Consider the following 21,823-nt stretch of genomic DNA (forward strand, 5'->3'; position numbering starts at 1 on the left):
TATAGCTATTTAAAAAAACATTTTTAATAGTACAGCCTATCTGCCAGCAAACCATCAAATGACAATTCTATAAGAATATATAGACATGATCAAAAGCTATATATGGAGTTCTGTAGAATCTGTTTTCTAGCGTAAGCAAGCAGACTGAAAATATTCTTAATTTTGAAAAAGAGGTGGGGCCAGAAAGAACTCAGTTATTACACTGTAATTTTTAAACAAATTCTTGTGAATAGTAAAAAGAACTGAAATCAGTTAATTTTCCACGGATATTTTATTGCTAACCAAGAAAAATACATATCCTATGATTTTTAGCATTGTGATATTCTTGAAAACAAAGTTTATGTTCAAAGATTCCTGTTTTTATACCTTGCCAAGGCCAACTCACAAAGCAGTAAGAAGCACAGCTTTAGTGCTGAAGTTTATTCATCTCTTGTAAAAGTAGTCTAGAATATTAAATAAACTTGAGCTTAAAAGACCAACACGATCTCTTACCATGAGGAAATGAAAATAACACATAGTTTTCAAGGAGAATAAGTGAAACTAATTGTTTTATGCCTTGCCAGAATAGGTAATTTCACAGAGCTTAATACTGTACTCAATTTTATTCATCAAAAATAGGTTGTGTTTTGCAATGCAAAGGCACTGTCATAAGAGCTCAAGGAACACAGACGGCAAATAAGATATAGTCTCCGACCATCAAAGAAATAAGAGAACAGGAGGCCAACAATTAACTATACTAGAAGGAAATAAAAGCAATGTAAGGCGGCAGTTCAGGTGAGATGCCACAGAAACAAAGAAACTTGTTCCAACTGGAGAAAAGTGAGAAAGATTTCATGCCGTATGATCAGAGAGCTTTCATTAAGCAGATCTTTGATCCCAGGAATGGACAGAAACAAGGGAAGCAGGAGCGGGCAGCATGGCTCAAAGAGAACATACCTGGAGTGGTCTGACTACAAAAAAAAAAAAAAGAGTAAGATACAGGGATAGAAGGATGCTCTGAATGAAAACGAGAAATGAACTGAATACAGCTGTAACAGATAACAAAAACTAGCCACTGCAGTTTCATTTTTGTATTCGGATTTTTTGGTTTGGTTTGAATTGATTTTTTAGGCCACACTGGCAGTGCTCAGGGCTTACTCAAGCTCGGTGATCACTCTTGGTAGAGGCAGTGTCAGAGATGAAACTTGATTAGCTGCCCTCAATTCAAGCACCTTATATGCTATCCTAACGCTTTATTCCTCCCAAGTAGCCACTGTTTAAAACACGATCTTGGGGCTGGAGAGATAGCATTTGCCTTGCATGCGGCCGACCCGGGTTCAATTCACAGCATCCCATATGGTTCCCTGAGCACCTCCAGGAGTAATTCCTGAGTGCAGAGTTAGGAGTAACCCCTGTGCATCACCAGGTATCACACACACACACACACACACACACACACTCACACACACACACACATACACACACACACACACACACACACACATACAACATAATCCTAACTGCATCTTAGGAAAAATAAAGGTGTTTTAGAGAGAGAGAGAGGAATCATAGAACTCACCATGGAAAAATAACCCTGAAAATTGTATGATGGAGAAATGAGAACAAAAGAATAGCAAAAGAATAGCTATCAGATTGTAACGTTTTACAATACTATAGAGAATGAAAATTAAGTTCTATAAATGTAAGTCCCAAAATAACTGAGCAGAATAGCAGCTCAATTCTTACAAAAGTTTCGACGGGAATCATTGTGCCAGATCTGTAACATACTGAAGATCTCCCACTTTTGCTACTGGAATGGAACTAAAAACATGATTATGATGACAATTTTATTATTGGAAAGAGGAAAGTCATACTGACACTCCAACCTTTGCTCCATTTTTCCCACTCTAATAATCTGTTGAAGCAGTTCACAGTCTTTGCAGATAGGCTGAATGATAAAATTACTTAAATAAAAGTATTTTAAGGTAATTTCCACCAAATTATCAAGGCCAAGGAGGAAGAAATTAAAATTTATATTTTGTCTAAGGGGCAATGATGGGTCTCATTCACCTGACCCTGAAGGAGCCTCCAACATGGCACATGCTAAAATCTCAGGGCTAGGACAAATGGAGACGTTACTGGTGCCTGCTCGAGGAAATCGATGAAGAACAGGATGACGGTGATACAGTGATTTTTTTCTAAGTATCAGAGAGTTTCGTACCAAACACATTCTCCCAGTAAACCCCAACAATAGTGGTCATTATCCTCCTTATCATCACAATCCTCATTTCACAAAGGAGGAAAGTTGAGTTTCATGGGAAGTAAATAATTTTCCAGAAAGTTCATCACTGATACTGAAATGAGATCCAATCCAGATTCATCTAATCCCCAAACCAACATTTTAATATGCTATTACTAAGTATCTTCAACAACCCCCTCTACATCAATAATCTCTTTTTTATTTGTTTTCCCTTTTTCTATTTACGTATGCACATTTACTCTTAAATTAATTATTGAGCACCTACTGAGCACTGAACCTTACTGAGGATCATAGAGTATTCAAATGAATTTGAAGAACAGTATTATAGGTATCATATTTTTCCCTCATTCAAATATATTGTCAGAATCACATCACTTCGCTTCATTTACTCCCAAGATATCTCTTAGACACATAAATACATTTGGGTCAAGTGACAGTACAGAGAACAGGGCACCTGACTCCCACACAGCCGACCTGGGATAATCCCCAATATCCACACTGTGCCCGGAGCACCACCAACTATGGCCCCCAAAATAAAACAAACAAAATATTATCATTTCTGTATCATAAAAAGTGAACAGCTACTTCCTTTTAGTAACTATAAAATTATTTAGTAGGAAGAAAGAAAGCATGTAGAATGAAACTATCTAAATATAAAGGCTCCAAAATTTACTTGCCTACTGCCCTTCTTCAGAAATAACAAAGGAGTCAGTGCTCACCACACTGGAAATCTATTTTATTTAAGTGAACTAACTGAAAAATCACATCCCCGCAATTGTAAATGAGACATTTATCAACCTGCTATATCATTCCAGCACCTCCACCCCAGTTTTGGGTGATAATCACACACATGAAAAACATGACAGGACATGTTAATATTCTATTCAATAAAGCTTAATAATGAAAATTCTTGGTCAAGATATTAAAAATATTAAAGTAATAATCTTTGAATTGAGACCATTCTGGAACATTTTAAGTATAATTTGAGCATACATTATATAGCTGCGTGCAGATTTTCTTCATTACATATTAACTCCAAAACTATGCAACAGAAAATGTCTCTGCATCAACTAATGTAGGTTCTGAGAAATATTTCTAACTATCGTAAGCAAGATTTAATAAGCAAATCATATGAAAAATTGCCTGTAGCATCAGAATCACTTTGGAAGCAATGATACTTGTTCCTTTTTAAAAGCATCCTAACTACATTATGCGCTTCTGAGTATTACAACTAACTTGAGGACCCTGAAAAGCATAGTAACTCTACCAAAAACACAAGAAGATTCATTTTAAAAGCAGATCACAATTTTTCAGTGAGGAATATACTCTAATATGGAAGTTATTGAGAAGGAAGAGCAGAAGTAAAAGAACTATATATTGTTTAAAATAGATAAGGTGTATAGTGACATCTTATCATTTCTACCTTCTGCAGGTAGAAGCAGTATATCATAGCTGTGCACTAGTCTCAAAAAAAAAAAACCAAAAGCCTGAGGTCCATGCCAATAAGGCAACTCCAAATCTTGCACTTTACTAGCACATATTTATGCGCACAATTGAACCCCCTTTCCTCCAGGATACCCCAAAGACCCACCCTCCTTACCTCCCACCAGTCTATCCATGCTCCCAGGTCTCACAATCACAAGAAAACTGGTATAGACTAAGCTTTCTTTCTAACAGAAACATGGCATAGTAGAGAGAAAACTCCAGGAAAAGAAGAGAATTAAAACTGGGTGGGATCACTCAGGAATAGCTAAAGCAATCCTTGGGAAAAAGAAAATGGAAGGAATCACCTCTCTAACTTCAAACTCTACTACAAAGCAGTAATAATTAAAACAGTATGGTACTAGAACAAAGGCAGAGCTGCAGACCAATGGAACAGGGTTGAATACACTGACATCTCCCCCGAAACATATGATCATCTAATCTTTGATAAAGGAGCAAGAAATGTGAAGTGGAGTAAGAAAAGCCTCTTTAACAAATTGTGCTGGCAAAACTGGACAGCTACATGCAAAAAATGGGCTCAGATTTCTGCCTAACACCATGTACAAAAGTAATATCAAGATGGATTAAAGACCTCAACATCAGACCGGAATCCATAAGGCACATTGAAGACAAAGTTGGCAAAACACTCCATGACACTGAAGCTAATGGTATCTTCAAAGATGTCATGCCACTGGCCAAGCAAGTGAAAACAGAGATAGACAAATGGGACTATCTTAAACTAAGAAGCTTCTGTACCTCAAAAGAAACAGTGACCAAAATACAAAGACAGTCTACAGAATGGGAAAGGATATTCGCCGAATACACATCTGACAAGGGGTTGATAACAAGGATATACAAAGTACTGGTTGGACTCCACAAGAAGAAAACATCCAACCCCATAAAAAACTGGGGTGACAAAATGAACAGAAACTTTCTCAAAGAAGAAATCCGAATGGCAAAAAAGCACATGAGAAAATGCTCTACATCATTAATCATCAGGGAGATGCAGATCAAAACCACAATGAGATACCATCTCACACCTCAGAGACTGGCCCACATTCAAAAGAACAAAAGCAACCAATGCTGGCGTGGATGTGGCGAGAAAGGGACACTCCTTCACTGTTGGTGGGAATGTCGACTGGTTCAGCCTTTCTGGAAAACAGTATGGACGATTCTCAAAAAATTAGAAATTGAGCTCCCATTTGACCCAGCAATACCACTCCTTAGAATATATCCCAGAGAGGCAAAAATGTATAGTCGAAGTGACATCTGCACTTGTTTGTTCATTGCAGCACTCTTTACAATAGCCAGAAACTGGAAGAAACCTGAATGCCCAAGAACAGATGACTGGTTAAAGAAACTTTGGTACATCTACACAATGGAGTACTATGTAGCTGTTAGAAACGATGAAGTCATGAAATTTACAGACAAGTTGTACTACATGGAAAGTATCATGCTAAGCGAAATGAGTCAGAAAGAGAGAGACAGACATAGAAAGATTGCATTCATCTGGGGAACATAAAGTAACAAAATAGGAGACTAACATCCATTAATAATCGAGATAAGTACCAGTAGGTTCACTGCATGGCTTGGAGGCCAGCCACATATGCTAGGGGAAAAGGCAGCTCAGATAGAGAAGGGAGCACCAAGTAAAGAGTGTTGGGAGGATCCTCCTAGAATGGGAGATACATGCTGAAAGCAGATTATAGACAGAACATGATTTTGCCACTCAATGCCTCTTTTGCAAACCTCAGCACCCAAAAGGAGAGAGAAAACAAAAGGTAATTCCCTGCCACAGAGGTGGGATGGGATGGGGAGGGGCAGGAGGGAGGGATACTGGGATCATTGGTGGTGGAGAATGGGCACTGGTGGAGTGATTGGTACTTGATCATTGTATAACTGAAACCCAAGCACAAAAACTTGTAAGTCCACAACTGTACCTCACAGAGTTTCACTGATAAAAATTTTTTAAAAAGTGGGTGGTATCAATAATGCAAACTGGAATTAAGAACGCCTGAGCTGAACACAGAATATGAAAGTTCACCTTAAACCAGTATTTCACAGCCCTGGCCAATTTTTGCAATAATCTACAAACTTTGAAAAACAACTGATGTGTTTCTCTGATTTCCAAAGATTCTGGTGCAATCAGTGTGGTGTGCGGTGGGCTATCAGAATTTTTATGAATGATCCAGATCATTCAGGTACCTCTTAATAGGGAGTCCCTGTCTGGAACTTTAACCATAAGTCAACCATTAGCCCTATTTGTGACTTTCAGGTTTTTATTTTTAAATGATTTTTCCAAAAGCCTTTGAAAAATCACTTAACAATAAAAACCTGAAAGTCACAAATAGGGCTAATGGCACTTCTCATTTTCGTAGAGACCAGAGGCAATTCAATGTGACGTTTCCTGTTAAATAGGTAAGAAGATGGCTCAGTTTGAGGTCACTGTGTTTACTGTTGCAGACGCTGAAGCATGACACAGTACAGAACTGGAGAAGCACAGTCGATGCAGGCACAGAGCTTCCAGGTTGAGACTGCTGTGCTGCTGGGCTTCTCAGAGGCCTGGGAACAGCACAGCCACACCAAGCGGCCCACCAGCATGGACTTGGCCCACTTTGAATCGACTACTGCTTGGAAATTACAGATAATATGAGACACCATGTGGTTCACATAATAAAAAATAATAAGATAAGGACAAACACCATAAAATACACAGGTAAAAATAACCTGAAAGTTATTAAAGTCTATTAACAAGGTTCAGTGTTAAAATAAGCAAATTTTCATAAAATGTGTGTGACGAGGTAAGAACAAGGTCATTCCATCCCCCAAAATGCCATTTTACAACAGAAATTACAGGAAAGCCCAGGTAGGGAAGGTACCTGTTACCAGAGTAACAAAGGAAGGAAAGAAAGATGCCTAAACTTTGCATATTCTATCTTACTACAGGTGTTTAGAAAACCCCAATACATTAAAATGCAAAAGCATCAAATTATTTAAAGACTTTCTTCTCCACCAAGTGGTTATTTGTCAAAACGATATAAAATGTTAACACTGTGTATGTAAAATTACATTTTACATGAAAAATCCAACTTTATCTCATGAAAATTATTTCTGCCAGAACTATTAACTGGTCTAATCCTAGACAGTAATTTAAACATCAATCCCAGAAACATCTTTGAAAACCCACAGTGTGTAAGACCCCACTGAATCAAGCACCATGGGAGGTGCAAATTCAACCTAGTCTTTATTCTTTGTGCAATTAATTAAAATAGGGATTCTTAAAGCAGGGTTTGGGAAAATATTTAAACCAACTTTCTCTGGAAGCAATCATTTTCTTATTTATTTCAAAACACAAATCAGCAGACAACTCGGAATGTATTAAAAGACATATTAGCAGTATTTCTTTTTGACTCCCAGAGAACGAGGAGACAGCGAAAGCAAGAAAAAATGATCACGCCCTTACTCAAAGGTAATTGATGGTGTGAAACACTGGGTTTGCTGAGTGGCTGAGAGCAGCTCATGACCTCAAGGTCTCCTTCACACTACACAGAACCCAGAGGCTTTTTCTGTGCGGTTCATTGCCATCCGACTCTAAGGAACGCTTACAAGCCATTCAAATTTCAAAAGCCACATGACTGATACTTCTCTAATAGGAGCGTCAACTGTAAAGACCCTTCCACATGTATACAGACTTCCCACCCAGTAAGGATGCTATCACCCCATCATCGGGGGTGCTGGAATCCTCCTGTTCAGGACACGCAAAGCCTACCCTGTGCTGCTCAGTTTTGTGAAAATTACGCGTGTGTGTGCGTGTGTGTGTGTGTGTGTGTGTGTGTGTGTGTGTGTTGTTTCTGTCTCCATACTCCATTGAGGAATTCACTAAAATATATTTTATTTCAAGCTTAGCTATTTCAATTTCTAGCTCTCAGTACAACCCAGATATAAGACATGCACGTTCACAGATCCACATATGTGATATGAAACTTCATGGGTAAACTGTTTTGCTTATGCCTGCGAGATACTGGCATTTATTTTCTACAAGATGTTCCTTTTTTTTTGGATGATGTATTTATATATTTGTTTAGGATCGGTACAATCCAAATTGAAAGTTTTCTCAACTGTTTTCAGTATAATATATGCTGCAGTTCATACACAAAACTTTCTCCTGGCAGAGGTCCTTCAAATTACTTGAAATGCGAATGGAGAGAGAGAACAAAGTTTCAGGTGCTTACTTTGCATGTGATTGATGCAGGTTAAATCCCTGCATCACAAAGGGTTCCTGGAGAACTGCCACAAGTGACCCCTGGACATGGTGCTAAGAGTTAATACTGAGTGTGACCAAAGGGGGAAAAAAAAAGATTCTACTTAAGATATAAGTGAGAATAGGGATGTTTTCCTCTGCAAACAGAAAAGGGGGGGGGGGGAGATGTGCCTTATAAAACTGCATCTTTTTATATCAGAAAACATGGCAAATATTCAAAATCTATGACAGCATAAATGAGTGCTTCTTAAGCAAAAATAGGGAAGTAAAGACAGTAATGACTAAAGACCAAGAGAAGAAGGATTAAAAAAGAAAGCAGTTTTTCCTAGAAACAGGGAAATGCATGATGAGAGTAGACTATAAACCAGACAAGATTGCCACTCAATGTCTCTTTTGCAAACCACAGCACTCAAAAGGAGAGAACAAAAGGGAATGCCCTGCCACAGAGGTAGGGTGGGATGGGGGGATGGCGGGTGGGAGGGATACTGGGACCCGTGGTGGTGGAGAATGGGCACTGGTGGAGGGATGGGTATTCGATCATTGTATAACTGAAACCCAAGCACAAAAATTTGTAAGTCTACAACTGTACCTCATGGTGTTTCACAAGCTACCAAGAGTATTCGATATGCCAGACACAGTAACAACAAAGTCTCCAATGGAGACGTTACTGGGCCCGCTCGAGCAAATAAAAACTTAAGCAAAAAAAAAAAGATTAAAAACAACAATCAAAAACAAAAACAAAACAAAACAAAAGACAGATCAGCTCTAGATAGATAAGCAAGGAGGTATTTCATTGAGCAATAAGGAACAATTCACTTGTTAGGGTCCAGTTAATGTTACTTTTCACTTGTTAATTTGCTTTCACTGCAACTACCTGCCTCAGCTCTGATGGGTGCTCCATAAAACACATTTCAATTCTTTGAACTGGGGTGAAAAATACGGTTAAGACACCTTTCAGGAGTTCGAAAAAGGAAGAAATTTTTCAGGGTCAGGCATGTGGTCCAAGTGGCCTTCCAAAGGCCCTCATCTTCAGGTCAGTGCCCCCACAGGTGGCTTATGTGAGGTAGAGAGAGAGAGATCATCACTTTCTTCCTATCTGCCTCTGCCACCCAGGACTGGCTGGGAATACAAGGACTGACAAAATCTTTGATGAGCCCTGGTGAAGCATGGGCCAGGCCCCCAACAACCCCACCAGGTTGGCGGGGGGGAGTGTTTGCTCTTTGCAGGAAAGGAAAAGTCAGTTCTAGACCTTACGCAGGGTTACCAGGTTGCCTTGCATAAAAGAATTTCAGGAGTAGAAGAACAGTGAAGTAAAAAAAATAAATAAAATTATTTGGAGGTTTAAGAAAGGGAAGGAGAGAGAACCAAGGGGGGGGGGGGGAGAGAGAGAGAGAGAGAGTAAAACACTCTCAAGAGAGAATGTGGGCTTCTCCAACGGTGGGGAAAGCATCTCAACGTTCGATATGGAAGCATGAAAGTCCACATCTCAAGAGGGGAAATGCAGGTGACACATGTGCTCGGCCACACAGGCACAAGCAGCACATGGATTCGGGCAGCATAGGCGCGTCCTTCCATTGTTCAAGGTGGCTTTTAGAGGGTTTTTCCAACCTGCCCCCCACATGGCAAAAGTGCCCCGGTAGAAGTCTGTGGCTAAGGCAGTTGTCAAGGCAGCTGAATGGTAGATGGTCTTCTTCGAAATTCCTTTCCTTTTGCTCCTGCTGGAGTTTCTCTTGAAGGGGGGCCCAGCCTGGCTCTGGGTGTGAGTCTTAGAGGCAACAGTTCCTCTGTTTGCAGCCTTGGCCCTACTGGATTTACTACTTTCTGGGAATTCCACTGTCATAGGGGCCCTTCTGTGACTGCCTACATCAATGTCATTATTCTTGCCTGCTCCTTCTTCCCAACCCCAGAGGGGAGGGGGTATTACTCCTTACCTGGAGTCTTTGGGAGGTGCATCCACCGGTCTTGATTTATCCGAAGATGGTTCTGACAGAGCATAAACAGGTTCCTACTGGCCCCTTTTCTGAAGAGGCCAGTCTAGATTTCTTTGATATATACTAAACCTGATTTTTTCAAAACATAATTCTCAAACTTCTGGTTACATTAGAATCACCTGGAGGTGACTGATTGCTAAGGCAACATTTCCCAACGTTTCCAATCAAGTCCAGTAAGGCAGAGAATCCAAAAACTGCACTTTTGACAAATTCCAGTATGATGCTAAGACAGCTGAACTGGGTACCACACTTTGAGAACCACTGGTCTAAGAAAACACCTTAAAGTACATAAATGTACTAGAATTAATAAATGTTCTAAAATTCCACAGGAATCCCACTCTATTCACTACCCGTTTAAAACTTAAGACAAGCTACCGAACACACCTTTCTTTTCTTTTTCTTTTCGTTAGATCTGCATCAAGACAAGAAGTGAGTATATCTCAGAGTTTCAATAGCAAGAAAAGCAAGAAAATACATGCAAAAAAGAACATTGAAAGGTAGTTTCAAAAAAGAAACAGGAGTGGGGTAAGTTAAAAAAAAAAAAGTGACACTAGGAAGAGCTGGGATGGAGTGGCAGGATGAACTGAAAAAGTATCCCTAGAAATGAACTCAGTAAAAGTGAGAAGAAAAGTCATCTTCAGAAGTATCTAAGGACAGAACGGCTGTTACTTGAAGTCCAAGACTAGCTGCTCTACTGACCCTCCGGATTTCCTCTAGGTTTTGGTTCCCGAGATTACATCAGCATCCTTTCCTTTCCTGCCTCCCACTTTCCTCTCTCTGCTATCCCCTGCGTCCAAAGAACCAATGTGCAATTGTAGTTCCTATATTGACAAACAGAATGCTTCCTCAACCACAGGTTCTCCCCTGAAAACCTATGTTATGTTTCTCATCTTTTCTTCCAAAGCAAACTACCCCAATAGTCCAGAGTTCCTTAATCTGAAAATGGTGGTTTTATTTTTATTTACTTATTTATTTATTTATTTTGCTATTTGGGTCACACCTGGCAATGCACAGGGGTTGATTCTTGGCTCTGCACTCAGGAATTACTCCTGGCGATGCTTGGGGGACCATATGGGATGCTGAGGATTGAACCCAGGTCGGCCGCGTGCAAGGCAAACACCATACCCGCTGTGCTATGACTCCGGCCCCCAGAAAATGGTGATTTTAATATCAACAGCACGAGCATCACCTGGGAATTATCACAAAAGAATTAAAAGGTGATTGCATTCTACAATGACATTCAGAGCTGGTTAGAGGAAGAGATTTGGGAAGACTGGCATCCTTCTGGGACTCCGCGCCAGGCTGTGGGGCTAGTGAGAGCCCTAGCCACCCCAAGGGATCCAGCCCTGGCAGCCGACCTCCACTACCAACCACCACCAAGTTCCAAGCAGCCTTCTGGACCGCGCAGCCGCACGACACATTAGAAGATACTTCCTACCCATTTATGCCTCTTGAAGAGCTTCACAAGCTACCAAGAGTATCCCACCCACAAAGGCAGAGCCTGGCCAGCTCCCCGTGGCATATTCTATGTGCCGAATACAGTAATGACACTAGTCTCATTCCCCTGACCCTGAAAGAGCCTCCAATCTTGGGAAAAGATGAGGAAGAAGAGGCTGCTAAAATCTCAGGGCTGGAATACCACTCCTGGGAATATATCCCAGAGAGGCAAAAATGTATAGTCGAAGTGACATCTGCACTTGTTTGTTCATTGCAGCACTGTTTACAATAGCCAGAAACTGGAAGAAACCTGAATGCCCAAGAACAGATGACTGGTTAAAGAAACTTTGGTACATCTACACAATGGAGTACTATGTAGCTCTTAGAAAAGATGAAGTCATGAAATTTACATACAAGTGGTACAATATTGAAAGTATCATGCTAAGTGAAATGAGTCAGAAAGAGAGGGATAGACATAGAAAGATTGCATTCATCTGGGGGATATAAAGTAACAAAGTATGAGATTAATACCCAAGAATAGCTGAGATCAGCACCAGGAGGATTACTCCATAACTTAGAGGCCAGCCGGGTATCCTAGAGGAAAGGGCAGTTCAGATAGAGAAGGGAGCACCAAATAAAGGATGTTTGGAGGATCCTCCCAGGAGGGGAGATGCAAGTCGAAAGTAGACTATGGACTGAACATGTTTGCCACTCAATGCCTCTTTTGCAGACCACAACACCCAAAAGGAGAGAGAGAACACAGGGGATTGCCCTGCCACAGAGACAGGGGGGATGGGGCGATGGGGGTGGGAGGGATATTATCCATGGTGGTGGAAGATGGGCACTGGTGGAGGGATGGGTATCTGATCATTGTATGATTGAAACCAAAGCACAAAAAATTGTAAATCTACAACTTTAAAAAAAATAAAATAAAATAAAGGGAAAAAAAATCTCAGGGCTGGGAGAAATAGAGATGTTACTGGCACCCGCTCGAGTAAATCGAGCGATGACAGTGATAGAGTGATACAGCGACTTCCTTCTACATGCTGTGAAAGGCCTGGCTGCCCTCACCTCAGCCTACTACGATGGCCCGGACCCCATGACAGGATCTGTTTGGTGCTTCCTACTCTTTATCTCCCACACCAATCCAAAGCCAGATCCAGGTAAAACATCAGGGACTACTGTACAACCGAGGCGTCTTATATTTCTAAATGATCGCCTTGTCCTAAATAAAGACAGTTAATGCCTTGAGAAGTTTATCACCTCAACCTTACTATTTTTTTTTGCATGTTGATGGTCTCTGAGATCAAAACATTAGCTAAATTTCTATATGATGAGTACCAACAAGCATATCTATTGTATAATTATAAGTTTGGGTGTTTTTTTAGTATTTTGTGAGCCTTTTATTAGAATCAGATTGGATATATGTTGTGTGCAATATGCACGTAGGCTGAAAGTCAAGTGAAATCTTAAATTTATGTCATTCAACTTGACTATATTATTAGTGTAAGTAAAAATTTAAAGAGGAAATGGTCCCACACTGACTTTCCATGCTCTATGAGCATCTGAAAAGCAGCCAACATGCAATATACGCTAAGATCCACACTGTGTCAATAAGTCAGTTACTCATGACGTGCCCTATGTGTGTGGTCTGGGCCAGGGTGTGACAAAGGAAGACACAAGCCCGAGACAGAAGCTCAGAGGGCCCAGACAGGAACACATAGTGGTTAAGAACTGGTTAAGTAGTGGCTCCAGACTGTGGCAGGGCTCTCACAGGCTGCCCGTAACAGCCCTGATGCCCCTTCAACACCCACCCACCCACCCACCCACCGAAAGTTCTTCTTCTGAATCCAATTTTCACCAGATGAGTAGTAGAGCTGGGAGAAGCACTGAAATAAGCATCTGATCTCTAGTGATTAAGCAGCAAAAAAAAGAGACATCAGGTAGACAAACTTCAGTACTGTCAGCTACAAGAGTAGGACGCTCCTGAAACGTGAGTTAGTGTATCTCCACCATATTCCTACCAAGCAACACGCATATTTTCTTTATTGCTTGTTCAGGTATTTACTTAAAAATTCAGAGGGGTCGGGGCTGGAGCAATAGCACAGTGGGTAAGGCGTTTGCCTTGCATGTGGCCGACCCGGGTTCGATTCCCAGCATTCCATATGGTCCCCTGAGCCCTGCAGAGCAAGGAGTAACCCCTGAGCATTGCCAGGTGTGACACAAAAAGAAAAAATGTATAGGGGTAACGCCGGAGTCATTGGGAATTCAAGACTCCCTTCTAAACTTTGATTCCTTTCTATGGAATCAAACTTCTAACTTTGGTCCCTATCCGACCTGCCGGCGCCCCCTACTCTTGTTCCCGAATCTATGTGATTTTTACCCTTTGGCATATCCTGGGGGTCTATCAGGAGCCACCTGGACCCGCCTGAGAAAGCCAGGAGAGTTAATATCTAGAACCCCAAACAAAAGAGTCACGTTCTTCCTGGCTCCCAGTGCTGCTAATAGTGCTGTTCTGCCCACCACCCCACCCAGCCCAAGCACTTCACACGTGAGCTCTGTGATCAGTTAACATTTACTAAGTGGAGACAGACATCGAGAGCATAAGCTGGTTTAATTTTTTCCTTCATTTCAGCCAGCTTCTCCTCCAACTGTGTGGATCCTTCAGAAAGACATGGAGTATGCAAAACTGTAGGAGGGGGGAGCAAGTACCTGACACTTCATTCATCTGCTTCCCTCCAGTGCATGCTTAATTTTGTATAGAAGCAACTCTCCAGATCCCAGCCTCCCTCTGTCCTTCCGCCTCCCACCTCCCCTCCCTCTTCCCTCCCTTTATCCCTCTTCTCTTCTTTTCTCCCTTCTCCTCTCCTCTCCTCCCTCCTCTCCCCTCCCTTGCACTGGCTCTCTGTCTCTCTCTCTGTCTCTCTCTCTGTCTCTCTGTCTCTGTCTCTGTCTCTGTCTCTCTCTCTCTCTCTCTCTCTCTCTCTCTCTCTCTCTCTCTCTCACACACACACACACACACAATTTGGCACATTTTACCCTACTAATAGGGCCCTACTCAGGTTACTATGTCCCTTCAATCTCTGATCACCATCCCCAACACCAACTAGCACCCCTTCACAAGTCTCTGTGTTCTGCTTCTCTGTTCAAATCCACTCAATACCTAGACAGAACCCTTGTTAACATGCTGAGGCATCTTGAGCAGACAGTTGTACCAGACTAGAATGGCGTTCTTTCTCATTTCTCCCCTGATGTCAAGGGAATTCTTCGAAGAAAAAGAGGTATTCTAATTCGGCCACTCCAGAACTTACAGTGTACTCAGATCTAGAGAAATAAATAGATAGTTGTGATGCAAGCCACTGTTTATCCTCTTCAATTTTTAAAATAAAGGAGCTGGTGGAGGCTGAGGGATAGCACAGGGACAGAGGTGCCTGCCTTGCATGCGACCAAGACCAGCTAATGCCCAGTACCACCAGGAGTGATCCCTGAGCACAAAGCCAGGAAGGAGCCCTGAGAATCACTGGGTGTGCCCCTCCAAAACAAAATAAAGCAAAAAAAAAAAAAAAGAAAACCAATTCATAATAAGGTAATTCTATTGTCACTTTGCCTTCTCAGCAGTTCCAAGAAAGACCCAAACTCTTTTTGGTCCTCCCACTTCACAGACCTGAACATATTGGCACTGGTTTTCCAGTATGCCTCACAGTTACAAAATGGCTACCATCATTCCAGGCACAGATATGTTATATTAGGGAGAGTCCCACATAACAAACAAGGCGGCTGAAGTTAGCCGAACAAATTTAATTACTCTTGATTGGGTCCCATCTCTGTATACGAAAAGGTATATATTTAATGAAAACTCAAGAGACTGGAGTCAGAGCAAAAGTACAGAAGGTAGGTTACTTGTCTTGCACATAGCCTACCCAGATTCAATCCCCAGCACCCCATAAGGTCCCCAAGCCCACCAGAAGTAATCCCTGAGCAAAAGTAAAGCCAGGAGTAAGTCCTGAGCACTGCTGGTGGGTGTGGCCCCCAAACAAACAAAAAGTGACTCAGATTTTTTTTTTTTAAATTTTGATTGCGTTCTGCCAAATCTCAGGATGCTATCGAAGAAAATCTAAAATTTTTTTTAAAAATTTTTATTAGTGAAACACCATGAGGTACAGTTGTAGACTTACAAATTTTTGTGCTTCGGTTTCAAGAAAATCTAAACTTTTGATGGATTAGCCCACTTTATATATAAACGCATTTCAACAAAAACAAAAATAGAGTGTTGTTGTAAGAAAAAAAAGGAGCTGATTCCTGAGCAGACAATTTTGGATCATGTCTGCCACACATGGCCCAAAAGATTCTGAGAAATATGACACTAGTTACCTATGATTTCTGATGCTTTCTCCCTTCCTCCATCCTTGCCTTCTTTTTTCCTCCCCCATTTTAATTAGAATTAAAAGGTGGAACAATTCTAAGTACCTATAATACCCTCTTTGAAAGTCTGGTCCTTTGCAAGTGACAAAAAGGAAGCATATTTCTCTTTAGAAAACTCTAGAAAAGTCAATCAGAATAAAGAAACAGCTGAGTTCCTAAAATGCCACAGAAACCATATCATTCTTTCTTATTTGTTTACCGTCCATGTTAACTCTGCTTTAATTCTGAATCACTCAGTGCTTCAATGGATAGTTGATGCTATAAATTAAGTTCCCCTGTCTCTCTCTGTCAATAATCATTTAATTTAACATTTATTGAGGCCCCGCTGTCTCTAACTTCTAGCGAACAGTTGCACAGGCGCAGTAATCCTAAAACTTACAAAAAGGAATGTTTAGTGGCATTAATGTATCTAAAATAGAGTTTTAATTGTTCGGGTATGGCATTTTCTTAGAGCAGGCACATTATATCAGTTTTCCTAAGCATACATTTGTAACTAACAGTTGCATTTCTTTTATCTTCCCATCAATCTAATAACTCCCTTTCTGAGCTTCTACTCTTTCTCCTTTAATAGTTCTGCTATTTATCTGAATCTGCCTATTTACTCCTCATTTTTCAAGTTTAAGCTAACAGATGGAGAGATAGATTACTTTCCAACATCTGCTCTGCAATGCCTTTACCTGCACTCCTGCTGTGAGTAAAACTGATTTTAATTACAAGATATTTGAAGATTTTCTCAAAGGCACAGTAAGTGAAAGTTTGCAGTGTAAGAACAACTTATCACCTAAACTCTCACTGGTGGGCACAGTCACAGTCCAAACAAAACTGAGCATCCTGAAAAAGCTATAAACAAGACTCTTGCTGATAAACAATTTTAGTATCATGGATCTTCACCATGGTCACAATTTATGATTACTGGAAAGTTTTACATGAGGACTATTATATCAGCTTTCTGCACAGAAATAATTTATGATGTTTGTCATGTTTGGGTATACTAAAGAGGCCATTACTTGGAAGACTCAAGAGACTAAAATGGGCTTATAAATCATCTAACGCTTTCTTGCTCACACTGATAATGATATTTTAAGTAATATCAGCCTTATTGGTTTGTGCATTTTCTTGACAATTCCCCCCAATTAAAGTCAGTGAGCACCCTACTTCCCACAGCACTGTCTGTACCCTTCCTGAACACTCATTTATGGTCCCCTTTTCCTCCTTCTACCCTTGGAATGTTAGAATCTACACTGCCACCCCATCACAATCCTCCCTCAAAAGCTCCATTCTCCTTTAGTCCCACCTATACTTGGACTAACTAGCTTCAACTAACATTTAAATAAATATCAGTAAATCCTAAAGCTAGGTCTTTATTTTCCTGGTGATCCACTTAAGAGTTTTAAAATCATACTTCACCTTCCTTTTAGGTTATTCCTATATGTTTAAGGATTAGCCTCTCCTCAGACAAACATTGACTAAACTTTTTATCCTATAAGCTTGGTTCTAAGTTCACTATCCAGATTCAAAGCACCAGAATCGATTCAATAAACTAGGCCTGGAAACCTCAATAATTCTCATTGAATCTATCTCCTTCAACCATGCTCAGAAATCATACACAAATGCCTGGAATGTCTGCTGTGAAACCGTTCATGTCTAACCTTTTAGTTTTCATATTCATGAGTCCATTTCATTTCATATAGGCTTTGGTAGATACCTTTATAACTGGTCTCCTTATCTCCAATCATGGCTACAGCAAAGCCTGAGATGTTCCACTCTCTTTGATGAGAGCACTTCTGAGCGCCCTCAGAAAGTCCGGCCACTGGGAAAGTTATGAATATAAGGTGGTAAACAAAGACTCTTTACTGAGCAAACTTCGACTAGTTGGAGAATATCAAATATGCTTTGTGTTTAATAGACTTTATTTGCCCCTTTCTGCCTGATTTTGAGAGTTCTAGGTGACAAGAAACAGCCTATCTAGATATTCACCTGTGTATTGTCACAGCAGACCTCCACTTTGCAGCCTTCCTTCGGTCACTAATCAGAGAAAGACACCTGGACTGAAGGACCAATTCAAAAGTTTCACCACAAAAGACCTAACCTCCAACCACCTTCCTACCTGATGTTTTAAAGGTTCCCTGTGCCCTGCCCCTGATGGAAGTGGCCCTTGGCAAAACACTTAGATCCTGATTCCTCTCCTCTATAATGTAGCTTCTGATCAAACATCAGCCTGGTTATTTCTTGGTTGACAAGCAATAATACCGCAACCAAGTAAACAAATTTATTAAGAATTGACAAGGGGGTAGTTGAGGAAAGGATAACCCAACTGGAGGAGCAATATATATATATATATATATATATATATATATATTGCTGGATATATATATATTGGGCTGGAGCGAGCTCTATTACGGATTCACTACCAAGATCTCACCATTCTACAAAGAAGTAATCATCCATATCAAGAGATGGGTTCGGCAGGGTGATACCATTTCACCAAAACTCTTCAGTGCCACCCTCGAGAACATCATGCGACGACTAGAATGGGAAAACATGGGAGTGAAGATAGATGGTCGACAACTACACCACCTCCGCTTTGCTGATGACATCGTTCTAATAACACCAAACATCAGCCAAGCGGCACAAATGCTGGCCGACTTTGACCGTGAGTGTGGAAAGGTAGGACTACAGCTGAATCTTACGAAGACAATGTTTATGAGAAACAGCCTTGTTCCTGACGCTCCATTCGCTCTCAACGGAACCACCATCTCCGAATGCAACAGTTATATATACCTAGGTCGAGAAATCAACATGATGAATGACCTGGCACCTGAGTTGCGCAGGAGGAAGAGAGCGGCTTGGAATGCCTTCAAGAGCATTGAAGAAATAACTAAAAGGACAAAGAACCTCCAGCTACGAGCACATCTCTTTGATTCCACTATTCTTCCTGCATTAACATATGCCTCAGAGACCTGGACCCTACGAAAACAGGATGAGAACGCTATTCGGGTCTCTCAAAGAGGAATCGAAAGAACTATGCTTGGAATATCTCGATTCACTCAAATGAGAGATAGAATCCGGAGTTCTGATCTTCGTCAACGCTCAAGAATCAGGGACGCTGTCTCATTTGCCAAGACATCAAAAATCAGATGGGCTGGACACGTAATGAGGTTTACAGACAACCGCTGGACTAGAGCCATTACTGATTGGATTCCACGGGACATCAAAAGATCACGTGGACGCCCACCTATAAGATGGTCAGACTTCTTTGTCAAGACCCTAAATGATCGGTTTGAGGCTCTGCATGTTCCTAGAACAAACAGATACCATTGGGCTACGCTAGCACGCAACCGGGATGAATGAAGACGTTACTGGCACCCGCTCGAATAAATCGATGAATAACGGGGATTAAGTGATTAATTAATTAATTAATTAATATATATATATATATATTGAGCTGGAGCAATAGCACAGCGGTAGGGCGTTCGCCTTACAAGCGGCCAACACGGCCGACCTGAGTTCGATTCCTCCACCCCTCTCGGAGAGCCCGGCAAGCTACCGAGAGTATTCGATATGCCAAACACAGTAAGAACAAAGTCTCCAATGGAGACGTTACTGGGCCCGCTCGAGCAAATCGACGATCAACGGGAGGGCCTTTACCTTTACCTTTATATATATATATATATATCTTTGTTCTAGTCCCTGAGGAGGTGCCATTTAGAATTTGACCTCTAGGGCAGAAATCTCTCAGCTACAAAGAGAATGAGAACAAAGGCTTGAGGAAAGAGCTCTCTAAACCTGGAAGCAAATCCAGGAGGAGGGAGGTCTTACAATGGGAAAGCATTTCTGCAATGAGGAAGAAGTGAAAAAAATTCCTGGCATCATGAGCCGCAGTCATAACGAAGAGCCAGAGAAGATTCTGACAACAGAATAATATGAGTAACATCTTCTTTAAAAATTAAGATTATGTTTCTCAGGCACAGCACGACTCCCAATGAACAAGCGACCGCATGTCCACTTTGTGCAAAGGAGTCCTGTGTTTTGGTCTGTTGTCTTCAGCATTAATATCCCTCCCTTTATCTTTCCTGGGCTGGAGCGATAGCACAGCGGTAGGGCGTTTGCCTTGCACGCAGCCAACATGGCCGACCCGAGTTCGATTCCTCCACCCCTCTCGGAGAGCCCGGCAAGCTCCCGAGAGTATCTCGCCCGCAGGGCAAAGCCTGGCAAGCTCCCTGTGATGTATTCGATATGCCAGACACAGTAACAACAAAGTCTCCACTGGAGACGTTACTGGGCCCGCTCGAGCAAATCGATGATCAACGGGAGGGCCTTTATCTTTCCTAATGTTTTTGTGTACACCATAAATTGTGCTGTCAGATTAATGACAGGGAACAGAGACTTAAAATCCACATGAACCTAATCCCAATTCTCCTTTCTCCCTTTCTCCACCACCTGATATTATGACCTCACCTTTGTGGTTATCAACACATCTGCCACATGCCTTGTCTAGAGCTAGTGCTTGAAATGTAATGCTGGCAGTTTCCACTGGTGAACCTTTTGCTCATGAATTTGTCTCCTGCTGCATGCACTGTGATCATCTCTTTGAGTAACTGAGAGGTGCCTGAAGGCGAGGTCTCTGCCTCCAGAAGCCTGGTAGAATGGTTTCTCCTCTGAGCCAGTATCTCTTCCGTGCCCTTTATCACAACTGGGTGAAGAGGTCCATTTCTTCTGCTGGGCTCTAAGTAGCGAATGGCAAAGGTAACACCTCCTTGGGTGCCTTGTGAGTTTTCAACACATCTACCACCTGCCTTGTCTAGAGCTAACGTTCCCATATATGAGTTATAAAATCAACATAAAACACACGGTAAACTAATATTATTGATATGTACAATGAGATGTTTATTTTAGCCGGTATGCTTATCACATTGCTGCCTTAACATCTACTCTATTTTCATTTTTCCAATTTTGAATTTATGTCTAATGTGGTCCCATTTGTTATAAACCGTCAATAAACATTTAATGAATGACTAGAAGCAGTAAACATATTCACAGGGGTGAAAACGAGTCTAATTTTTATAAAACCGAACAACTGGCACTTTGCAATAAATTTCTAAATAATTCTGAAGCACAAATAAAATGCCAAAAGGTAATTTCATACACTTACCTCCCTTGACTGATTCTGAATAAATCCTATTCAGAAGAAGTTTTTGACGCAATTGCAGAACTTCGGCTTCCAGGGCTTCAACTTTTGATCTCCACATCGATTCTAATCCAGACCCCATCCTTGCAAGGTCCTCTGTGTATTCTCTGCTGCTTTTGTTTGCTGGTTTCGAGTGGATAATTGCCAAGGCCAGAGCCAGCTTTGAGGTTCTCAAATACCATGCTTGATCATCCATTCTGGCTTTTGTCCCTGTCATTAAAAAAAAAAAAAGTATTGCAGAGACTCTATAGTTTATGCAGAGTACTTTATTTGTTCAAAATTGATCTTTCACAGGAACACTAATTAATAACTTTATAACTTTACACCAGTAACAGATTTTTAAAAATTTCTCAGGAACTAAAATCAGTACTGCAAATATGCATAAAAATGCACCTTAAGAGTTTTAAGACTCAGAACGCTGTGCCGCTCTTCTTCCTCCCAGGTCTCTCTGGCCTCTGTCCAGGTCTCTCCAAATTATACAGATTATAGTCTTCAAACCAGTCACATCACATATGCTGTGCGCCTAATCTGAATCTCCTAACACCACCATGAGCATATTTTTCCAAACCAACACTGCAGCACAGACTGATAATATGAATGTACTTAAAAGGAAAAAAGGGACCAACAGCTGCATTTGTTGGTTATTTTATCATTACCACAACCGAAGCATATACATATATATATATATGCACACACACACGCACGCATATATATATATATATATATATATATATATATTTGAAGTCTTGTGAGCCTCCACTTTATGGAATAAATTATTACTGTGTTTGAACATAAAATATTAC

The 21,823-nt window shown here is 41.0% G+C and overlaps 1 protein-coding gene across 1 annotated transcript in view; it reads right to left on the reverse strand.

The window, feature by feature from the left end:
* The window catches only part of MEI4 (meiotic double-stranded break formation protein 4), a 160,200-nt gene extending 138,975 nt beyond the window's left edge, over positions 1 to 21,225 (reverse strand). Inside the window, exon 1 of the mRNA XM_056110066.1 lies at positions 20,985 to 21,225. Coding sequence (XP_055966041.1) covers positions 20,985 to 21,216 — 232 coding nt within the window. The 5' untranslated portion in view covers positions 21,217 to 21,225. The remainder of the gene's footprint in view (positions 1 to 20,984) is intronic.
* Between the last annotated feature and the right edge of the window lie 598 nt (positions 21,226 to 21,823).

This window comes from Sorex fumeus, unplaced genomic scaffold, assembly GCF_029834395.1.
Source record: "Sorex fumeus unplaced genomic scaffold, SorFum_2.1 ptg000008l, whole genome shotgun sequence".
Lineage (NCBI taxonomy): Eukaryota > Metazoa > Chordata > Mammalia > Eulipotyphla > Soricidae > Sorex > Sorex fumeus.